The sequence below is a fragment of the Mercenaria mercenaria genome, chromosome 12, assembly GCF_021730395.1.
Source record: "Mercenaria mercenaria strain notata chromosome 12, MADL_Memer_1, whole genome shotgun sequence".
NCBI classification, from domain to species: Eukaryota; Metazoa; Mollusca; class Bivalvia; order Venerida; family Veneridae; genus Mercenaria; species Mercenaria mercenaria.
In genome coordinates, this window is record NC_069372.1 from 23,972,067 (window position 1) to 23,993,517 (window position 21,451).

General features: G+C 35.1%; 3 protein-coding genes across 3 annotated transcripts in view; all 3 read right to left on the reverse strand.

Annotated features, from left to right (window-relative positions):
• Positions 1-8,395, reverse strand: part of LOC123533675 (uncharacterized) — a 34,841-nt gene extending 26,446 nt beyond the window's left edge. The window contains exons 1-2 of the mRNA XM_053519455.1: positions 8,133-8,395; positions 533-578 (exon numbers count right to left, since the gene is read on the reverse strand). Coding sequence (XP_053375430.1) covers positions 533-575 — 43 coding nt within the window. The 5' untranslated portion in view covers positions 576-578; positions 8,133-8,395. The remainder of the gene's footprint in view (positions 1-532; positions 579-8,132) is intronic.
• The window catches only part of LOC123533676 (thiosulfate sulfurtransferase-like), a 58,544-nt gene extending 46,936 nt beyond the window's left edge, over positions 1-11,608 (reverse strand). Inside the window, exon 1 of the mRNA XM_053519457.1 lies at positions 11,487-11,608. The gene's annotated coding sequence lies outside the window, so the exon portion shown is untranslated. The remainder of the gene's footprint in view (positions 1-11,486) is intronic.
• Positions 11,609-16,679: 5,071 nt separating this feature from the next.
• LOC123534561 (uncharacterized) lies at positions 16,680-20,471 on the reverse strand. The gene is made up of 2 exons (XM_045316850.2): positions 20,334-20,471; positions 16,680-19,814 (listed from the first exon to the last, which is right to left on the reverse strand). Exon 2 carries the CDS (start codon positions 19,079-19,081, stop codon positions 17,693-17,695), a length of 1,389 nt encoding a protein of 462 aa, XP_045172785.2. The 5' UTR covers positions 19,082-19,814; positions 20,334-20,471; the 3' UTR covers positions 16,680-17,692.
• Positions 20,472-21,451: the final 980 nt, after the last annotated feature.

The window sequence follows — 21,451 nt, forward strand, 5'->3', positions numbered from 1 at the left end:
CTCAGACCCCAATAAGCACATGGATCTCCCATCCCTCTGTCGTTAATGAAACCCCATACCGCTAGTTGTTTAACCTTCAGTCTGCTGGCTGCAAGTAATTTTGTCTTTGCAACCAGTGCAGACCAAGATCAGCCAGCACTTTCATGTAGACTGATCATGGTCAGCACTGTTCACTATTCGGTCAGTAAATTTTCAGTGCACACCCCTTCAAATAATAAATGGTTCTGCCCAAAATTGGAAGATGGACCAGTCTATTTTAGAAATTTAGCAGGGTAAAGGCTAAGCTACTTAACCCCTTTAAAGTAGCATTTGTCAGGTGTACTTTAAAATCAGCTTTTTTTGAAAGGCTAAATTATTTAAAGGGTAATATTTCCAACTTGGGAAATATATTAAGATAGCTTTAATAACTTGCATGTATTTATATAATCCTGAATACAATCAGCTAGCAAACATAGCCGAAATAATATCCTCCCAAAAATTTCTGATATTAAAAATATAACACATCAAAATCAGTAGACATTTAAACACATACCATCACTGTCGTCTTGTATTGATGGCTGCAAATCTACCTCCATTTTCTGTAAGAAAATTAGACACATGATCTGTCAGAATACCGGTAATCAACAAACAGACCAATATCTGTAATGGTTACTCGAACACCGCATTGCAGAGATTATCACAAGATTGTTACTTGACGTAAACTGTCGTCATACTTCTATGGATTGTAAATTGTTGATTTCACACACCGTTTTTCCATATTTTGTTAATAAAAATAAGCTGGCAAGTTAATATGTATCTGTGTTACCTGCAACACCAAATGGTATTCAAGATGCTGACATTATTCAAATTGTTTTGCTTTTCTTATATTTCTTGACATCTGTTTCATACTAAATACAATATCCAGCGAACTGAGCTAAAATTCCTCTTTCCATCTGAAATTTTATTAACTTATGCAACCTTCTAAAATTCTGTGGGTTTTACGTTTAAACATGCCTGCCTGATAAATTTAAGTGCTGAAAATATCACTTCTATCAAATGGCAATTATTCCCTTACAGAAGCAAGCCTCTGTGGCGTACATGCTGCGTATTTGCTGTGTATATGCCGCGAACACAGTAGTACGCCAGAGGAGTACATTTGACATACACCGCATGCCGTGTACATGCTGCATACTTTTTCGACGAGTACACAGCATGTACGCAGGAGGTCACTAGTACACTTCAAGTATGCAGCACAGACTCTGAAAATTTAAGGAGTACACTGCATGTACGCAGGAGGGACTTGTACAAGAAAATAGTACACTGCATGTACACCGCAGATACTTTGAAATTTGTGCAGTACACTTCATATACGCAGGAAAGACTTGTACAATTTCTTTTGGCATTTATACTTAGTTTTTTTTTATAAGTCTGAAGTAAATTTCATATACGCGGGAGGGACTTGTTCATTTTCTTTTGGTGTTTATACTTTGAATTTTTTTAGGTAAAGTCTGAAGTACACTTCATGCAGGAAGGATTTGTAGCATAGAATAGTTCAGATTACCGGTATTCTGAACAATGAAAATTTTCCAAACTATTTGCAATGTTCATTTATGAAGCTTACATCTTAGTGATTTCTGAGCTGCACCTTGCATGCAGTGTAAAAATATATTCTTTTTCATTTTGAATTAATCCTGGAGCTTTCTAACTTGGATAATTGAAAAGCCTTATTTGACCTTCGTTGCATTACATTTTGTAATACATGTACATGAAATAATTACCAAGATAATGCCTCAACAGCGCCCGAGTGAGAAGAATTAATAGCTCTCACTGTTATTTGAATACTCTTAAGCGAAACACCATTCTATCATGTTTTATAAAGGCTTTAATACTCATTATGTTAACTCATTAAGGCGTCACCAAATTAAAAAGTTGTTCATCGGATTTGCCGCTCGTATATTTTCAGAACATTTTTGGCTAATTGCGCTTGCCCCATTGGAAAAAATCAATTCAAAATTTTTTGGCACGGTACTTTTTACGGATATAAAAATGTATAAATGCTTATATAATTCCAGTCCTAGATTGTTCTCAGATAGATTTTAATCAAAATAAATACATACTACGCACACATCGTCTATAATCATAACACTTATACTTAGTTGCATTAAAGTTGTTTCCCCTTGATGCAGTTATGCCATTTTCTTCAAATGTTTACCAAATTACATGCTACAAAAATTGATTTATTTCATTGAAAAGTGGATGAAGAAAAGCATACTAATTTATTTGATAACATCAGTCTACATTATTTTGGTAAGGGTAAATACTTATTGATGCATGTCACTTATCTTTTTTCTGTTTTTTTTCTGTCCAAATGATCAGCATTTGCATACGAAAGTTGGTGGGGTAAGGAATTTACATTATCACAGCAGTTTCGCCACAAGAGTACACAGCATGTATGCAGCAGGAGTACACAGCATGTACGCCGCAGGACTCGGGCCAGGAGTACACAGCATGTACGCCGCAGGAGTACACAGCATGTACGCCACAGGAGTACACAGCATGTACGCCGCAGGGGTAGTACACCGCAGGCTCATTTGCATGTGAAAAGTGTATGTGCCGCGTACATGCTGCGTACTATTTCCCGCATACTAAATTCCTCCAGCGTACATCATGTGTACTATGTAGTCCACAGCATGTACGCAGCAAGTAGTACGCGGCAGAGTTCATTTGCATGTCAAAAGTGTACTACAAACATACTATCGGTGTATGTGCGGTGTATATCCTGCGTACTGTTCAAAGCCCTTGATTTCAGTACACATCATGTATGCATCATATACACTGTATGTACACAGCAAGAGTACGCAGCAGGCCTTTTTCTTCTGTAAGGGTTGATTCAATCTTTACAGGTCTCAAAAATTTGAACACTCACCTGTTATAAATTAAAGGCTATATTCAAATCCAGGGTTTTTTCTCACCATTTTGGGAACATGACCCATACCCCTGGGATTGGGAATTTTCGCGGCATTTTTGCCAAATTGGGAAAAAGTACAAATTTCAATATCCATTCTTGTTAAAGCCAAAATGAACACAATTACTGATTTTTATGTTTAATTAACTGTAACTCAGTGTGATAAGATTTACAGATCAATTTCACAGACTTTCATATTCTTGAAACAGTCAACAAGTCAACCCTGGTAAGCGACTGAAGACTTTGTGGATACATATCCTCATCAGACTGACCAGTGACTCTTGGCTAAGTCGACTTCGTGCAGCCACACATAGGTTCTTCGTCAAACTAAGTTACTAACACTAACAAGCTTTTGATAATGATTAATAATTAAGGCTTTTAGAATTAAATAAAAAATAAATGATGGATCAGATTGTCATACAACAGATTTTTAAAAACAATCACTGAATTAAGCACAACTATAATAAATCGAAGAGAAATTAAGTCATCTTACATAAATATATAAAGTTGAATGTTTTAATGACTGTAAGTCTGAAAGAAGTTGAGTCAATCATTTTTCAACATTTTTTCCCAGCAATTTTTATCTGCTGACAGAAGTCACTACGATATTTCACTGTGCTACAGAAGGCGATGATTGCATAACATTTCACCATTAAACTTCAAAATGAAAATTAAACGCTAGAAAGCCGTCACACATAATAGGATAAAGTATGCTTGAACGTTCGTATCCGAAAAGATGTTATCCGAATTCCGAGTTATAACAGGTGCCCGCGAGCGTCGCTGTCTGTTGTTTTTCCAATATAATTCGAAAAATTTGGTAATTTAAACTTAATTCTCATCCTTTTTATTATCTTAATTCAATGCTAGACAAATATAACCCCTAAATGCAAAATAAATAATATCATTTAAGTTGAATGAACGTATTTTGTGTCTAAATTTCAACTCGAAATTTCGGAGTACAGTGACACTTGCGGCCAGGCACTTTGAACTCAAATTTCGGCCTTATAAAAACATTTTGATAAATTATTTATGAAAACATAACTAGGGCATTGCATTTATAATTGATTCATTGTAAACTGGATAAGTTTTTATAACTTTATCGCTAAATTATCGGTTATTTTCATACCAATGTATTTTTTCAAATTTCAAGATGGCGGGCGACTTTTCATCAGGAAATTTAAAAATCAAGATGCAGGAGTAAAGACATATTTGCTGTTTTCCTTGGTAAAACTGATCGGTTTTTTCTTGATTTTTTTTGCTTTGAATTGGGAATTTTTTGCTTTGAATTGGGAAAAAAAGATACTATTTTCAATTGGGAACATGACGGAATAACGGCTATAAAATCAGGCAAAAAAAAACCCTGAAATCATGCTGAAGTTATTACCCCTGGCTGCAGAATTTCTCAGGGATATGCTGGGAATTTCCCCCCCACCCCCACCCCCTGAGAGTCTTAAGAAATATTCCCCCTTCTTTTTTCAAAGAATAATCCTCCATGTTGTTTGGCAAATGGAAATATAGCGGACTTAATTTATACCTTCTTTAGAATAAGTACTGTTTTCATAGTTAAGAATTTTTTTCAGTGTTGTATCAAGGGTCTTAGTGGGTTGGGTGGGGAGTAGCCTCATTTATTTGGCTTATCGGGACGACTTTGATAGATCTGTTATTTTATGTATAAGTGGAGAGTCGGTGGCCAATCTACAGGTCAGAGATGGTCTTTTTGAGCCAGGCTAGTTCAACTGACCCATAATAAGACATGTATACATAGCCTAATGAACCATAAATCATGAGACGCATATCTTTTTGGTTTTAGAAGAGAACTAACAATTATTGTGTGGATATTCGCATCATGATACAGACATTTAAATTTTAATGGTTTACTGAACTTTACTTATCAGGGTTTTTTTTTGGCCGTTTTTATAGCCGTTATTCAGCTATATTCCCAATGCCAAAAAGTATGTATTTTTCCCAAAATGACTGCAAAAATTCCCAATCTACATTCAGAAAAAAATTTCATTAAAATTGGACAAAAATTGACCAAACTTATTAATGACAATTTTGTAACAGTGCTCCAGCTAGGATTAAAAAAGGGCAGGGTGCTGGCACTGAAAAGGGCACTTCTGGGGTGGTGGTCGGTCCGGGACCGTGCTCCCCCTGGAAAAAAATATAACTGGTCCATGCATACAGTGCATTTTAACATACTTTAGGCATGGAATTTGGCATAATTTAGGCATGTTTTTTGGCACACTTTAGGTATGGTCTTTTAATAGGCTGTCTGTCATCTCTAACGCACCTATTTATTAACTAAAAATTCTGCTGTTTGTATTTTACTTGGCATTGATTTTCAACTTGTAACATTTCTTTGTAATTGCATACTGAATAACAATATCTATGTGTTTAGGCCTATTTTACTTGTTACAATTTCAGTACACATCTTCTCCATGTAGGCTACTTGATATTTATAAATTTATACCTGTAACATATTATATACAGAAAATAAAGTTTAAACTTCCACTTAAATAAATGAAATCGGGCAGCTTTTAACTTACAACAGTCTAAAAGCAAGTTTAGCACTTGTAATAGACATATTCCTGGTATCCAAAATTTTATATCCGGATATGGTTACACTTTTTTCTAAAAGTCGTCGAATGTCCAGTTTAAACAATATTTTTGAAAAAATATTATGATGCAAAGACAGTTTAACAGCATTTCACAGTATCTGACATTAAAGTGTACCCTGTCATTACATCTTAGTAAACTAATTTCAAAGAAATCTTCATGAAAAATCGGCAATTTCACATAGCAGACGACAACTTACTTTCGATTTCAAAAACTTGTAAAACGATAAAATCATACATGTGATCTCCCGCGCGGGAGGGTCAAAATCCCGATTTTTTCACCTTGCCTCCAGTCTCCCGACCAAAACCATTTTTCTCCCGCTTTTCAAAAAATAAAAATCAGTATTATGACTGGGTTGTTAATTACCGAGGAGTGCCAAACATGTTTACACAGTAAATCAAAGGGTCACCGACTGTTGTGTATTATACATGTTTGACACACATGTAGCTGGAGGAAAGAGTTGTTTTTCACAGGTGAATTATTAATTGTTTGTTTTGATAAGGGATTAGACAAGCAGGGCCTTTTTCCACCTGCCTCATGGGGCCGAATATCTGCCCATTCTCAATGCCAGTTCAGCTCCATTTTTTACCCATTTGAAGCAAAAAACTCCCCGTCATAAGAAATAATTCCCAGCTGAAATGACTTTTGATTATTCAAAGAAAAATTTTGCTCGGTAATAAAATCACATAAATAATTGTTGGAGAAACCAACCCATTACTATTTTTAGAACAGGAGTGTTATTTCCCCTTACGGAGTTACGCCATTTTCTTCCAATGTTTACCAAATTAATTTGCTACTAAATTGGACTTATTTCATTGAAAATTGGATGAAAACACACACTCATTTATTTGATAACATCAATCTACATTATTTTGGTAAGGGTAAATACATGTTGATGCATTTCTGTTTTCTATTTTTCATGTCAAAATCATATCAGTATTTTTATACGAAAGTGGGTGGGGTAAGGAATTTACATAATTTAGGAGTTGTGTTCAGACCAATTTAGAGCTTCGTTTTTTTTAAGTCCTCGAGTAGAATAATGTTAATGCATGTTCACCTTCATTTCAGACCTAAGTTGAGACTTTTTTTCTACAAATTTAATCTGTTATGAAAGTTTAAAGTTAGAACAAGATCGAGGGAGCTTCTGTAAGATAGCATGCTCAACTTTTCTCAGTGATTGTCTCTGAATTAAAGCTTTGCCAGTAAAAGGGACATAATAGGCAATAGCTTTGTATATAACAGAGATATTAGACATTATATAAAACTTTAACAAAAAAAATGAAGTTAAGAAGTGGCATAAGTCTGGCAAAATTCAAATCAAGAGTTATGAGGATTGTTTCTTTTGGTGTAGACTTATAATTATACATTATTGTGTGGCCAAAAATGTTGGATTTTGCCTCTAAGTTATGTGTCCGCGTGCTTAATTTATATCGATAAAAAACCTCCAGTTTTGAGACCCCAACTCCAGCTGAAAAATGGCAAACCTCCAGTTTTGGGATTCTGAACTTATCACATGTATGATAAAATCAAAATATTTTCCTATTTAAATTTGATTGTGATCGATTTTTATTAATTACATATAAATGTCTGTTGTCTGGACTTAAGTTTCAGTTGTGTATAAAGGGGTATTTACGACTATATTACCGAAAACGAAAGTACACTTTGACAGGTGGCGCGAAATGATAATGATTTCAGACTGGTTTGCAAACTGTTTTAACACTAAGGTTCAATGATTTTAATGCTAGTGGAGCAGTCTAAAATATCATGGTCTGCCTCGGGCACGGTTACAGCAGGTAATTGTTTAATTGTTTGCTAATTATGTCAATGCCCCCCGGCGTGTATCACTCGATAAAAAGGGGGCAGTAAAGCAGTGTATTATAATCACCGAGGCAAAAAAGGGAAGTTTGGCTAAAAAAAAGAAATGAATGGTTGTAAAACGGGCAGGGTGCCTGGCGGGGCAACAGGGCGGAACGAATTTCGGAACGGGCGATGCGCCCTGCTGTAAATAGCTAGCTGGAGCACTGTTGTAATGGAAGTATGTTAAAGAGGTTGTACAATGTGAAGCATGTGTATATGAAAGTCCTAAAACACATCCTCACTATATCCTATGGAACAAAATAATTCCCAATTTGGAACATCTACGCATCAAAATTCCCAATTTTGGGGGTAAAGGCTATGTTCTGAAAACAGCAAGAAAAAACCCTGTTCCCATTGCCCAAGGGTGTAAAGCATCCAGAAAACCACTGCTATACAGACCAGAATAGGCAACAGAATATTAGTGACTGCACCATGTCACAAAGATTACTTAAGAAAATTGTTTATTTCTTTTATTTGATCACTTTAATTTTGTCACCCCCAATTTTCATGTTTCACCCCCAGATTTGTTTGGCTGGAGGTGAAAACACCCCCGGCCAAAAAATGTAGCGGGAACACTGGTTATTTTGTACACTTACATGTAGGTCACCATAGATTTTACATTTAATTCTTAAAATAAAATAATGTAACTTTGTTGTAAAATCTTTATTTTGGCCATTTGTAAAAATCCAAGAGATAAAGGAGGAAGAAAACATACTGACTTCCGCCGATTTGAGATGTAACCGCTTTTTCGTATCCCCCTTCATCCGTAACTAAAATATCATGGCAACGTTTATCTCCCTTTATACTATTTCAGTCATCTCCCTGCTTTGCCAGCATCAAATGGCTACTTTCAGTCACATGATCATGCAGCTGGGAAAATTGCAAAATGGCAGCGAACTGATTAAACACAACAATATATTTAAGTTGAAAATTACCGTAAATTCGATGCAAATAACTCCTGCTTTACTGACACTTCTAAGTCTGTTCCATATTCTCATCGTTCTGCAGCAAAAACCTAGTCAAGACAGCTTATATAGCTTGTCTGAGCACAAAGTGCATGCTCAGAAGTAAGCATACACATCAAAAGAAGATTGCGAATGTGTTTCTAAGCCTATATTTTAAAAGGCAGTGGCTAGGTAGCCGGTTCCGGCTACCTAGACCTTTAGTCTACGTAGCCGGTTCCGGCTACCTAGACTAAAGGTCTAGGTAGCCGGCTCTATATATACATATCATATATGAACATGTAAGTAAAGGTAGCCGGCTTTAATAAACTGTATCTATAAAGGATTATAAGGATCATTAAATTAGTTAAATAAAATACATTTCTTCTGATTTATTATTAATTGTTTGTGGTTTACCTGTTTATTTTGCCGTATTTACGCACTCATATCGGCGAACATTTTGTTATGTTAGAATGTACTCGATACATATTCGAGATACAGCGATTCATTCCTAAAAGAAAACAAAGCAAACAGTTTTAAAAAGGCAAAACAAAGAGCATCATCGTATATTAAATGATGCGACTCTACTGAACATAACGACGTTGGATCATTTCGTGTGCCTTTTTTAAGTGAAAATTTTAAGTGATCATTACTTTCGCACTTCTATGTGCGTCTTTAATTAATTATCTAATTACTTACTAATTTCTTCTCCGATTTGTCTACAATTCAATGATCTTTATTGGTTCTAATTGTTTGTTTGAACATATGAGCTCTTTATTCTAAGGTAGCGTGATAAATGTGAAATGTAAAATTACATAATTACATGTATATATCAAAAGACCTAATTCTAAAGGATCGCCGACAATTGAAATCATCTATCAAAACTGGTGTATTTTTTTACATTTATAACAAACTACAAAAATTCATTTAAAATTTTACTTTTAATTATAAACATGCCATTTAAACACGCCGATGACGATAACGACACTTTGATCATTTGTTGATAACATAACAAAATATCGGCCGATATGATACGAGTGCATAAATACGGCGAAATAAACAGGTAAATCACAAATAGTAAATAATAAGTCACAAAAATGTAATTGATTTAACTAATATAATGATCCTTTATAACAAAATTTATTAAAGCCGGCTACCCTGACTTACGTGTTTTTGTTTTGTTTTGTTTTATTCATTTTTATTTGTTTACGCTGCGCTGCGTAGTTATGACTGTTTCCAGTCTAACTAATCAATCGTAGGCCCAGCGAGATTTGAATTTTGAGACCTGTTGCCAGATACAGGTCGGCGCCTGGATCGATTCCAAAGAATTAGATTCATATGATATATTTAAAAAGGGACCTTAATTCAAGGCCCGGGTGTTGTTTTGGAACATGTCTGGGTCTTGGCTGGAGTATTTATTGTTATTGTATTGTTTTTAAATGTTATACCCCCCTATACTGTGTCTAAATTTCCGAAATAATAAATAGGTTATGAAATATATATTTAAATTTATTAAATTTAGTCATCCAGGGTAAGAGCCGCGACTACCTTACTAACACTCCTGAAGCGCCTGAGAAAAACTGCCACTGACCATGAACTACATCTATACTCTTAAGCTTTATTTTATTATTAAACTTTAAAAACATTAAAACTTTAAAAACACGTCTAAAACATAGCCTTTATATACGTCCGATTGTTGACAGTACACAGGTTATTTATAGATTACACGCCACGCCTACTGCATAATTGTGTCATATTGATAAATATGACTTACGTGTTAATATATGATATGTATATATATAGAGCCGGCTACCTAGACCTTTAGTCTAGGTAGCCGGAACCGGCTACCTAGCCACTGCCATTTTAAAAATAATTTTTACAAGTTTTTCATCACAATTTGATTATTATGACAAATATGGTTCATTAGACCCATGTGTACATGTCTTGTTATTGGTCAATTGGACCAGCATGATTCAAATGAACCAGCTGGTGGCAAACAGCTCTCTGACCTGATCAATGATACTGCCACCTGTGCTACAGTGAACTTGCCTATTCCGAACCAGTCTGTAAATTGACTCATTTCCAAGTTTTTAAGCAGCTGTCGCGCATACGTCAAGAAAAACCGTAAGCTATGTTTTGGTTTTATATCTAATACATTAAACTAATAATTAATTGCTGGTAAATATTCAAGTTATTCTTACATAATACATATTTGCAACATTGTCCAAATGCTATATTTTTTCTTATGTGGAAATTTGACGAATGTAAACAAAAATGTCAGATTCAAAGAGCACTTGCGTTCTAGTTTTTTAATAAAATGAAACGGAAGGGAGATTAAAAAGAAGGAAATTTTATGCTCTTTCTAGTCATATATCCCACATTTAAAACAATTTGACCACTGAGATGCCTAAAGAGGAAATATAGATGGCATACATTGTGCCTATTCCGAATTACACATCTGTTCTGCTGCACGTTGTTTAAAGATTGCAGAAAAAATATTGATACAATGTGTCCAAAATATTAATTTATGTTATTGTTTTTACCCATGGCCAGATGTTAAAGAAAAAGGCGGATGTATTATTATACAATGTGACTAATTAAATCACATATTGGACAAGACCGCCCACATGACTGTTTTAAAACAGAATATTTCAATAATGCCAAAGAAGGATGTCATGCCTATCGTTTTAGTCATTTAATTGGCCTTAAATGCGATTATTTCTATTCCTGACATAAAATAATTTCAGTTTTCGATTCAAGATGGTAGTTTTATGTTGTTGTGGATAGTAGTAAGAAAACCATTTCAGGTCATTTGTGGTGATTCGAAATAGGCGAGTATGACCCGGATTACGCACAGTACCAGTCTGATCAATTACAGAAATCCGTTACGAACAATGTTTTGTTTCGAATTTCTTTTCACATTATTTTAATCGTGATATATTTGTCCACCATTTAAGATGAAATTTATATTTAAAATATAAACTTGACGAAGTAAAGCGATAAAAAAATTAAAAACTGGTTCGGAAAGGGCAAGTTCGCTGTATTTTCGGACTGAGGCAGTAAATTTTAAAAGAGTAGTATGCAATCCATATTGTGAACGGGAATAGGAGATTGTAAGAATAGGTTACCTCAAGAACACCTTTATTTTTATGGTGCCAAGAAATAGCTCTACCTCGAAACCAAAATAAAGCGCTGTTACTGTAGTGCTATTATCACCGTTTTGTTTACATATTTTCGACGCATATTTTCCCGCCATAAATTTCGATCCCACTAAATGCCGTCACGCGCCGTACTTACAACAGACTGGGTGTAGGTCAGGTACTGCTATTGTTTTTCCTGCGGACTTCAGCTTTTTAAGGTAGAGTCCCACGTCGTGTGAAAAGTTGTTAAATGTGAAGAAGTTCCCACTACTGCAAGGTTAAATAATAAAAAAGGCTATAGTTAAAAACAGTCAGTCGTTCAGCAAATTGACTAAGGCTGGGCGGGACTGTACATTTCATGAGAGGGTATTTCACAGACGAATTGTCCTTGGAAAGAAAGAATTTGAGTAGAATTGTATGCGTGAAAGTTTAAATTCCCGGTAGGACTGAGGTGACTATGATCTACATGGACTAGGTTTTATTTTATTTTGCCAAAAAATAATCAGAGAGGTTTGGTGTCTGCGTTATTCTAAGTTTTGCTAGATTAGGATTTTTATCATGTGGGAATCACTACTTGTGTAGTCATAGCTGTTACAAACATAGCTTGCTGCTGCCCTGTGAATGATTTCAGTGTTGATTGTTAGGGAATGTTGCTAAGGGTGTATAACAGCTGAACAATATTCGTTTTAAATTACTTAATGTTTCCCGTGACATTTCTCCAGGTGAAACGGAGAGACTTATTTGCTTTGGATGTAATATTGTTGATATGAAATGATCAGTTCATACTTTTAGAGATTATCAGCCAGAGGTATTAATCGGTATTGGTGCTTTTGAATTTAGTGCCATGTAGGATGTAAGATATACAAGGAATGTTTTCCTAGTTATTCGCAACACATCACACTTATCAGGATTGAATTTCATAAACCAGTCCTGATCCCACTGTCAAAGAACATGCAGATCATTTATAGGATTAGGAGAATGATGAAGATTTGACTGTCAGATATACATTAGCGGCGAACAGTATGAAAGGTATCTGAAGTGCGGCTGCTACTAAAAGTCGTTGGGTGTGGTTCTTTAGGAATGACTTAATCCACGCTGATGTCAGGGGGTGGACTCCCAGCTTTTCAAAAGTTTGTGTACACTAGTTTATTGTGATCAATCTTCTCAAATGCCTTATTAAAATCTATAACAAAAACAACTGTTTTGTACCACTTTCAAGGTTGTCGAACACCTGTTGTGTGAAGCTGAAAAGTTGAGTTTCACAGCTATGTTTAGATTGAAAGTCATGCTGGTACTGGCTAAGCAGGTCATTATTAACATAATGTGTCATAATGTTTGAAATAAAAACGTCCTGGAAGCAATACAAGTAAGAGAAATTGGCCGGTCCTTATTGGTCTTGGACTTTGCAACTTTCTTATGTACGGAAGCAACGACTGCATTTTTCAATTTTGGACAACAATACCTGTTTGAAATGTTAGATTAGATATTTCAGCAAGGATCAAGCCTCTTGCTCCATTTTGTATGTAATAGATGTAACAGTGTCTTAACTCAGCTGTTTTGAAAATGAGAAATTAATTTATATGACTACCATGAAGTCAACGTTATTAAAGTAACATGCATAAACTCTTCCTGTATTGAATGCATGTAGCCCCCGTTAAACAAATGCTATTTACATATACCTTTAATCATAACTATTGCAGCAGAGTACTGTTTTTCTCGCCCAACCCATCGCAAAACTGTTTTTCTTCATTTTACCCCACAATTTCTCATTCTAGGGTGATCCCCGGACGGGACGTATGTTCTCCGTGACGATTTAAGGATGACTACCCGTAATAGGCCTCAATTTCACCAAAAGCGTACAAACAACTTGATAATGTAAGCTTTGAAAATGTCAAACGATAAAAATAAGGTGCATATTGACAAGTTATATAGTGACAGAAGTTCTCAAAAATTTCTTTTACATTACCTTCCCTGAAAATTTTGGTTTTTCATGAGTTATCTCCCCTGAAAACTAGAAAAAATTAATTTTCTCCTTTTCCCTACGGGGAATTTTAGATTTCTTTTTGATATTTGTATCAGAATCATAAAATGCAGCTTCCTACAGCAAATTTTCTCGAAACTCAAACTCAGATTCTCATAATCAAAGAAATTATATATTTCCCATAGGCATCAATGTTAACTTCAATACCGATTATCTCCCCCAAAAATGATAAAATTCGAAAATTCTCTCGGTGAAACGTTTTTAATTTTGAATGTCTTTAAAGTGACCAAATTTCATTTAAATATTACCATCCGGTTACAAGATATGAAATATGGCTATTACACCATGTTATCCTTAATAGAAGACATTGTGTCTGAAATCATTCGTCCTCCACCTCTGATTGATTCATGTGAAGAAGTTGGCAGTTACTTGCGGAGAAAAAGTTTGTACTGGTACAGAATCCAGGAACACTAGTTGGGTTAACTGCCCGCCGTTACTGTATAACTGCAATACTGTGAAACCCATGTGTTTACATCAATGACAAGGAATTGCACTGAACAAGTGTTTGTGGCTGGAAGAATACAAATGTTGGCTCCTGTCTCACTGGTTGTTTTCATTCAAACGTGAAAAAATATGGGAAAACTCATTTAAAAAATTACTGTAATGCAGTCAGCTGATCATATTTATCCACCGCTTCTGCGACGAATCCTCCACCGTTGCACTGTTTCAGCGAAAGCTATGGCCAGTGTGAAGTCAAGTCTGCAAGCATTCTTTATAAAAGAAATTAAATTTGAACATTTACCTTAGAATATTTGATGAAAAATAGAAGCAAATAATCAGGTATCACATCATAATAATTACTGGAACTGAATGCAGCACCTGCTTATTTTTTTAGGGAATATTTGGAACCTTTTCGGTTTACATTCATATTTTTCATTTCAATGGCATGTTCGAGCGCTAACTATACGTTTATAGTAGCGGATTGGCACATGCGCATAAGAAGCTTTTCTGATCGGTATTGACAATGATTTTATAAATGGCTAACTGTCATCCTCATTTATATTATAGATTTGTACCTGGATGAGGACTTAAAAATGAAATTTAACTTTTTTTTCAGATTAGGAAGCATTTTCTTTTTGCTCAGACAGGCGCTTGATTAGAAATACCGAATATCCATAAAATTGTGACACCTTTTAAAGATAAACAGGTTGACCAGGATAAAAAGTTCAACGTAACAAAACAGTTTCGCATGTGACGTTGACGTAGTGAATAAAATAGAAAAACGTTGCGTGCTGATTTCATACGGCGCATTTTATACGATTTCATACCACAGTCTATCTGAAATACATTTGGTGACTCTCCCGTACCGAAACAACTGAATAATGTTTGGTCTAGTTGTATAAAGCTTCAGAAAAGGAGTCTTTAACCTTTACACTGCTAAATTTCTAAACTGGACTGGTCCATCCTCCAATTTGGGCAGGAACACCTATTATTCCAAGGGGTGTCCACTGAAAATATAATGACTGAATAGGTCTGCACTGGTCGCAAAGGCAAAATCACTTGCCGTCAGCAGGCTAAAAGTTAAAATGCATACTTCTCTAATAAGAGTCAAAGTCAATAATGGTATTAATAAAAATTCGCTAAAGTTTAGAAAAAAATAAAAGTAATGGTGCTCCCTTAATTTGTAATCGACCTCGACATATAGCAACATTTAATATTTATAAATACAAGCTATGGAGTTTGTACTACATGATTTAAAACACGAGCCTCTCGTGCACATGTGACTGATATAAGAATAGTTACACACAAGCTGCAAGAATAAAATAACTGTCTTGTCCTAAATTGATGTTGCGTTTATATTTTTCTAGGGTGTATAGTAAAAAGATGGCGTCCTCATGTTTACAATCTGCGTTATTTTCAGTGTATGATCAACCTCTTGTGACGTAATTTACACTTGATCCGGGATGTTTAGGCATGTTTTGAAACATGAACACTATTAAATATGACTGTTCTTTTTTGGGAAGGAACATTTTAATTTGGTATGCCACACTTGACTGAGCTATTGATATCGAAAGCTGTTGTCATTACAAGCTGGCCAGTCAAACGCCGTGACCTTAGAAATAACCTCTGACCTTAAAACTATTCTTTCCTTATTGAGGCGACTCTCTGACTGAACGCGTCCGTGTATTACATATTACTAAACCCGAGGATGCTTGATTGATTCTTTTATTTCCTCCATTCTTGAAGAACATAACATATGTACAAACAGATAGACATACATCAGCAAATTTACATGTAAACAACTTGCCTTCAAATGCATGGTTAATATGCGACCCTCTAATTATGCGCAACAATTTCACGCATTGTTTCAAAATGTTTGATATGATCACTTAATGTATGCATTTGTATATAGTAAAGACTTTTATAGTATGTTTCAGACACGTTACTGACATTTCGTTATTTTAAATCTCAGTTGTAACTAGTGATCCAAGAAGTTTTTTTTTTGTTTACGTTGTAGCATTTTTTTTACGTTGTAGCAATATCTAACATTTTGTTTCAGTGTTCAAAATGGATTGGTAGATTTTGTGGCTAAATAACACTATGTACCAAACATTTTGAAACGAAGAGTTAAAACGCTATACAATATAGGACAGTTTGCTTGGCTAGAATAGCACAAACACATCGTAAATGGAAAAAAAATACGAAAACCCCATTTTTAAACGAAGTTGTATAACTGTATCTTTATTATTAGTTAAGAAAAATTATATGTGTAGTTGCCATATATACATGATTCTGTAAGGGGAAGTGGTGGATGGCTCTCCGACCCCACTCTCCACAATGACGGGGATAATAAATGAGCAACCTTTGTTTGCTGAAATTAAAAAAAAAATATTCACGCATTGAATCGTAATGGACTGACCGGGTCAATGTCTTATTGCCGTATTTACTCAACTGAAAGTGGTAACAGATTTAATTTGTTGTTTGATTTAACAATTTATGTTAAATAATAACTAGCGTAAATACCTACTTGACACTTTTTTTTTGCAGTATAAAACAGACATTGCAACCAAAATTTTACAAGATGATCATTATATATTTACATGTATATAGATGTGCCATAGAATGAACTTTTGCTATGCTTTAACTTGTTTAATATATAATCCACATACTTGTTTACATCTTGACATACAATATCAGATATTCCTATAAAGAAAAACATCTCTACTACTGGTATAGAAAAGAAAAAAAAGAGCGTTGGTTATTTCGTAAGAAAGTGATGCTTCATTAACTACAACTACACTCTCACACAGCTGTTGCAATCTTTTTTTCGATTGAGCTTTATCTATATATTATATTGAATTCATTGTACATGTGCCTATTTATAGAGTACTATATAATTGTACAATGCCGGTGACATAGGACATCGAACTATAATTGTTAATACCCACCTCAGCTTACAGGGTATGTTTATCAGTATGGTCTAGTAAGGTACAATTTTAACAGAACTTAAGAAAATCAAAATAAAATATGTCAGGTTTAATAAAAACTATAGTTTTTCATTTGTAAACATGCATAATTCATTTCAGTATCTTGCAATCAATATATCAGAATAAGCAGCTTCACCCGTGAGTTATATTGTTGAGCCACTTGCTGACCCAAGTAATAAAGTTGGTCATTATAGCTATTGAACTGTGATGAATTTGATTCATATTTATCATGTAGATTCGTGATGGCACTGAGGCTAACCCACACCGGAAGTACTTCGTAATATGATATGTCTGTAACTGTGCACCGAAATGAGGCGATGAAGTCCTATCTATTTGTACCCTTCGATGCTGACTCAAAAGCTGGCATCCGATCATAATTGCAAGGTATTCAGTCCAAAGATGACTAAAATAAAATGACTGATAACAAAGGTTTGATAAACACAGTAAGTGATAAATATAGCAAGAAAACAGAATATATAGGCACATTTATTTCACAAATATGACCAGATTCTTAAAGAAAGCAACAAATGCAAGAAACACAGGAATGCAAAACTGCTATATTTTCCAGCATTATGTGCGTTTTGTCCGACATAAAAAATTTTCTTAAAACATTTATAACAGCACTGTCAAGGCCATATACAGGCGCTGCAGGAGGGTGGATCAATCTATTTTTACGTTACACTGTTTGAAAAACCACTACAAATAACTTCAGTAGCCTTATTTACTTAATTTCTGTTGATGAGATTTGACAGCAACATGCATATATGCATTCTAGCTGCATTGTTTCTTTCCCTGATATTTATTGACCTCATATAACATTGAAGAGCATGCGTACCTCTACCTTCATGTTCTAGACATTGTCCTAGAAGATTCAGGGCTGTTTCCCTGTGACGTAGACGAAAATCTGCGTCTATTGTTTTCGCAAGGTTTCTGAGTGCACGTTGCTGTTCCGCACGTTTTCTAAGATGTCCGTATGTCTTGTACTGTAGGAAATACAAGTAGGAAACACAATCAACCACAGCCCAGTCCATCCAGATTTCAAAATCAGACCTGTTCTGTATATCTTCCTCTGTAGATCTGAACATTTCGTACAGCAGTTCATGTGGAACGCAGTTCATTTCGGATGGTAAAAACTTGATGCAAATTGTTATAGCCTGTCTTGCAGCTTCCTCATTGCGTTCGTTAGAAACTCTTGCAAGTTCTGCATAAATGGCAGGGTCTCCTGGGTTGTAACAGCCGCATATCACCTGTGCAGAGTTTATTTCAGGCTGTCCTCCAATGATCCTTAGTATAATTTCTGTCTTTTCGTATTCTCCTGAGCAGTAAAGTGCAGATGCAAGTTTCAACCAACCGGATAATATGTCTGATCGTATACCTGCTAAAAATAAAGCAAGTGCTCCTTCTGGTACACATCTGTCAAAGCCAGTGTTGCATGATGCTATAACAGAACCAAGTGTTGAGTATAGCAGTGGAACCAACAATCTCACTGCTAACTTTTCTAAGCTGTTTGCTTGTTTGTTGCAGACAGTAAGTTTAGATATACAATGCAAAAGGGACGTAATTGCAAATACATCACTGAAATCCAATTTATGTAGTTGTGCTAAAGTTTGTAAATGACTTTCGTGTCTATCAAAAACATCTCTAGACAATGATCCTGCAATCACTTCTTTGCTTTTTCCGTTCGGTGCCACAGTTTTTTCTATTCGATGCAGACTGTTCACACTGCTGAGTATTCTCTGTCCAAGTTCATCTATCTCAATTCCAAGCAAAGCTTGTCCATAACTATATATCAGTTGCTGCACTCTTTCAGTGAGAATGAGTTTGATTTCTGTCGAAAACTTTCTGCCCATCAGATTGTTTTCCGGTATAAAGAAGTGTGGACACTGTCCATTTGATATGCAATTTTGTAATGCTGATATGTAAATCGATAAACATTTGAACAAATTGTTTTCTTGCCAAATATTTGATCTTAAGTTTTTGGCAAGATGTAAAAGTATTGTTTTACACATAAAACTTGAAATATTATCTTCATCCTTTTGGTTGATATATGTTTTAAGCAACATCTTCATTAAAACGTAACAACGAATTTGTGTGATGTTTAAATTAAACATCATGCACCTCTCAGCCAAACAAGTAGATATTCTCCATTCTTATTCTGTATTTTCTCCAATGTTACTGCCAACAGGTACAAGTAAACATCCGCTGCTCTCTGCGTATACCTGCATTTCAACTGTTGGCCACTGTCTTGACTCTGACAAGTTGACTGCTGACTGCGGCCAAGATGAACATGGGAAGGCGGAAACTAGATCCATATCACATGTACCTTCCAAACTAAGAGCTAATGAAGGACCATGCATATCTTGTAAATATTCACATACAAGATCTACGGGAGCATTGACTTTCGTGTTTTTAAGAAATACACGTCCATGTACATCAGTTATGAAGTTATCATTTGATAAATCTTCAACAGGAGTTGATGACTCATCTTGTATCACTTGCAGATAGCAGTAACCAGGTGACATTGATTCCGTATTGACAATGAGGAGGTTGGTACAGTCAGGTTGCAATTTCTCCAAGTCCTGTATAACATTGTAATCTCGCATGCAAGTCAAAATATCAACGTCTGACTGCAGTCCTGGTGTTGTTGTACCTTCTGTTCTACTCCCCAACCAGTAAGTAGAAGTGTCCTCATCCTGAAGCATTGCGTTGGTTAGTGAATCATTTATTTCATTTAGAATGTTCGCCCGTCTTCTCTTAAGTACAATTCTCTCGTTCACTCCAATATCATCCAACACCCGAGACAGTCTCTGTGACATGTTAGGCGAATATTCTGGAACGCTAAACATTCTGAAAATAAATAATCATAATAACAGACATGCCCTTCATAAAATATGTCTAATGTGGGGAGGTGGGGATGCAATTATGTTTACAAATGTCTTGGGACATGGTGGGGTTAAAGTGTGTTCCTGGTAATAGTAAACCAAATGGTTCCTTTGCCGTTGACCTTTCCGAGACGGTGCCCTGTTGTGTTCTTTCTTCATGTACGTTTCGTTTTTAATACTGCCTTCATTTTTGTTTATTTGTGCTAAGCCGTTGTGAACCTGTATACATAAAATACACGTGTTCCGGTTTTACAGAATAAAACGTTAGTTATATACAAGTTTGCAATCGTGATTAGAGTGAGTTGGATTTTACGTCGAATCGACACAAAAAGTCTTTATTACGATAAATGTTGAAAAAGGAAAGCGCAAAAGGAACTGTTTGTATCAAACCGTGTACTGCTATAAAAAAACTGTTAAGCCGACAGTTAAGAATGAAAAGTCTGTTGAGTGAACTTTAATTTATGGAACATCTAGAGCTACTGACCTGAGCAAATTTAGTAAAAATAACTTCCAAATCCGTAATCACAACTACAGCAATATACAAACAGGATAAATATATATTATACGCTTTCTATTTTGATCGATAAATGTCAATTACATTAACATTATTAGTGTATAAAACACCCTAGTTTAAAGTTTGAAATTTAATCTTTGAACCTTTGAATAGGCATGTCATAGTTATCATAATAGGTTACCCCCTCTTGAGAAATAACCGATAAACAATTGATATAATTTTGTGAAATATATATTGGTTGATCGGCAAGTTTCTGTAATTACAAGAGTAGTTTTTTAATTTTTAGGCAAAAGTATTTACATCAACCTTAAATACTTCCACTTTGGGAAAGTTTATGGCCAGATACCGCTTTCTACCGTATGCCAAACATGTTTACCTGTTTACAAAAAATGTAAACAAGTTTATTAACATGGTATATGAGAAATGCGGAATTCTCTCTCTTCAAACAACTACCGTTTAGAAATAAAATACAATGCTGTTTCAATACTGACTTTCATGTATTAACGTTTTGACTTTGTAATTATTCTAAAGCAATCAAGGACTTGCTGTTGCAGTTTCTTCTAAATTTTGACGTTTTCTGCCTAAATTTAGGGGTTAAAATACCCCACCCGCAGTAGTTACATTTTCGGTAGTTTTAATGACTAGATTCTACACAATTGTAAACAAGAGGGCCAAGATGGCCCTGGTCGCTCACCTGAGAAACACACCATAACAGTGTAAACATGTTTGACCTAGTGATTTCATGGAAACAGATAGTCTGACTGATTTTCATTAAAATTTGAGCAAACATCTTGAGTATAAACAAGTATTTTCTTGGATCTGACCTAGTGACCTAGTTTTTGACCCCAGATGACCCATATTCGAACTTGACCTAGATTTCATCAAGGCTTTTATTCTGACCAAATTTCATGAAGATCAATTGAAAAATACAACCTCTATCGCATACACATGTTTTTCTTTGATTTGACCTAGTGACCTAGTTTTTAAACTTGACCTAGATTTTATCAAGGCACCATTCTGATTAAATTTTATGAAAATCCAGTGTAAAATGCAGACCCTATTGCATACACAAGGTTTTTCCTTGATTT

What these genes read in the sequence shown, in the direction of transcription:
- LOC123534561 (XM_045316850.2), bottom strand. Translation starts at nt 19,081, where the DNA reads ATGATGTTTAATTTAAACATCACACAAATTCGTTGTTACGTTTTAATG.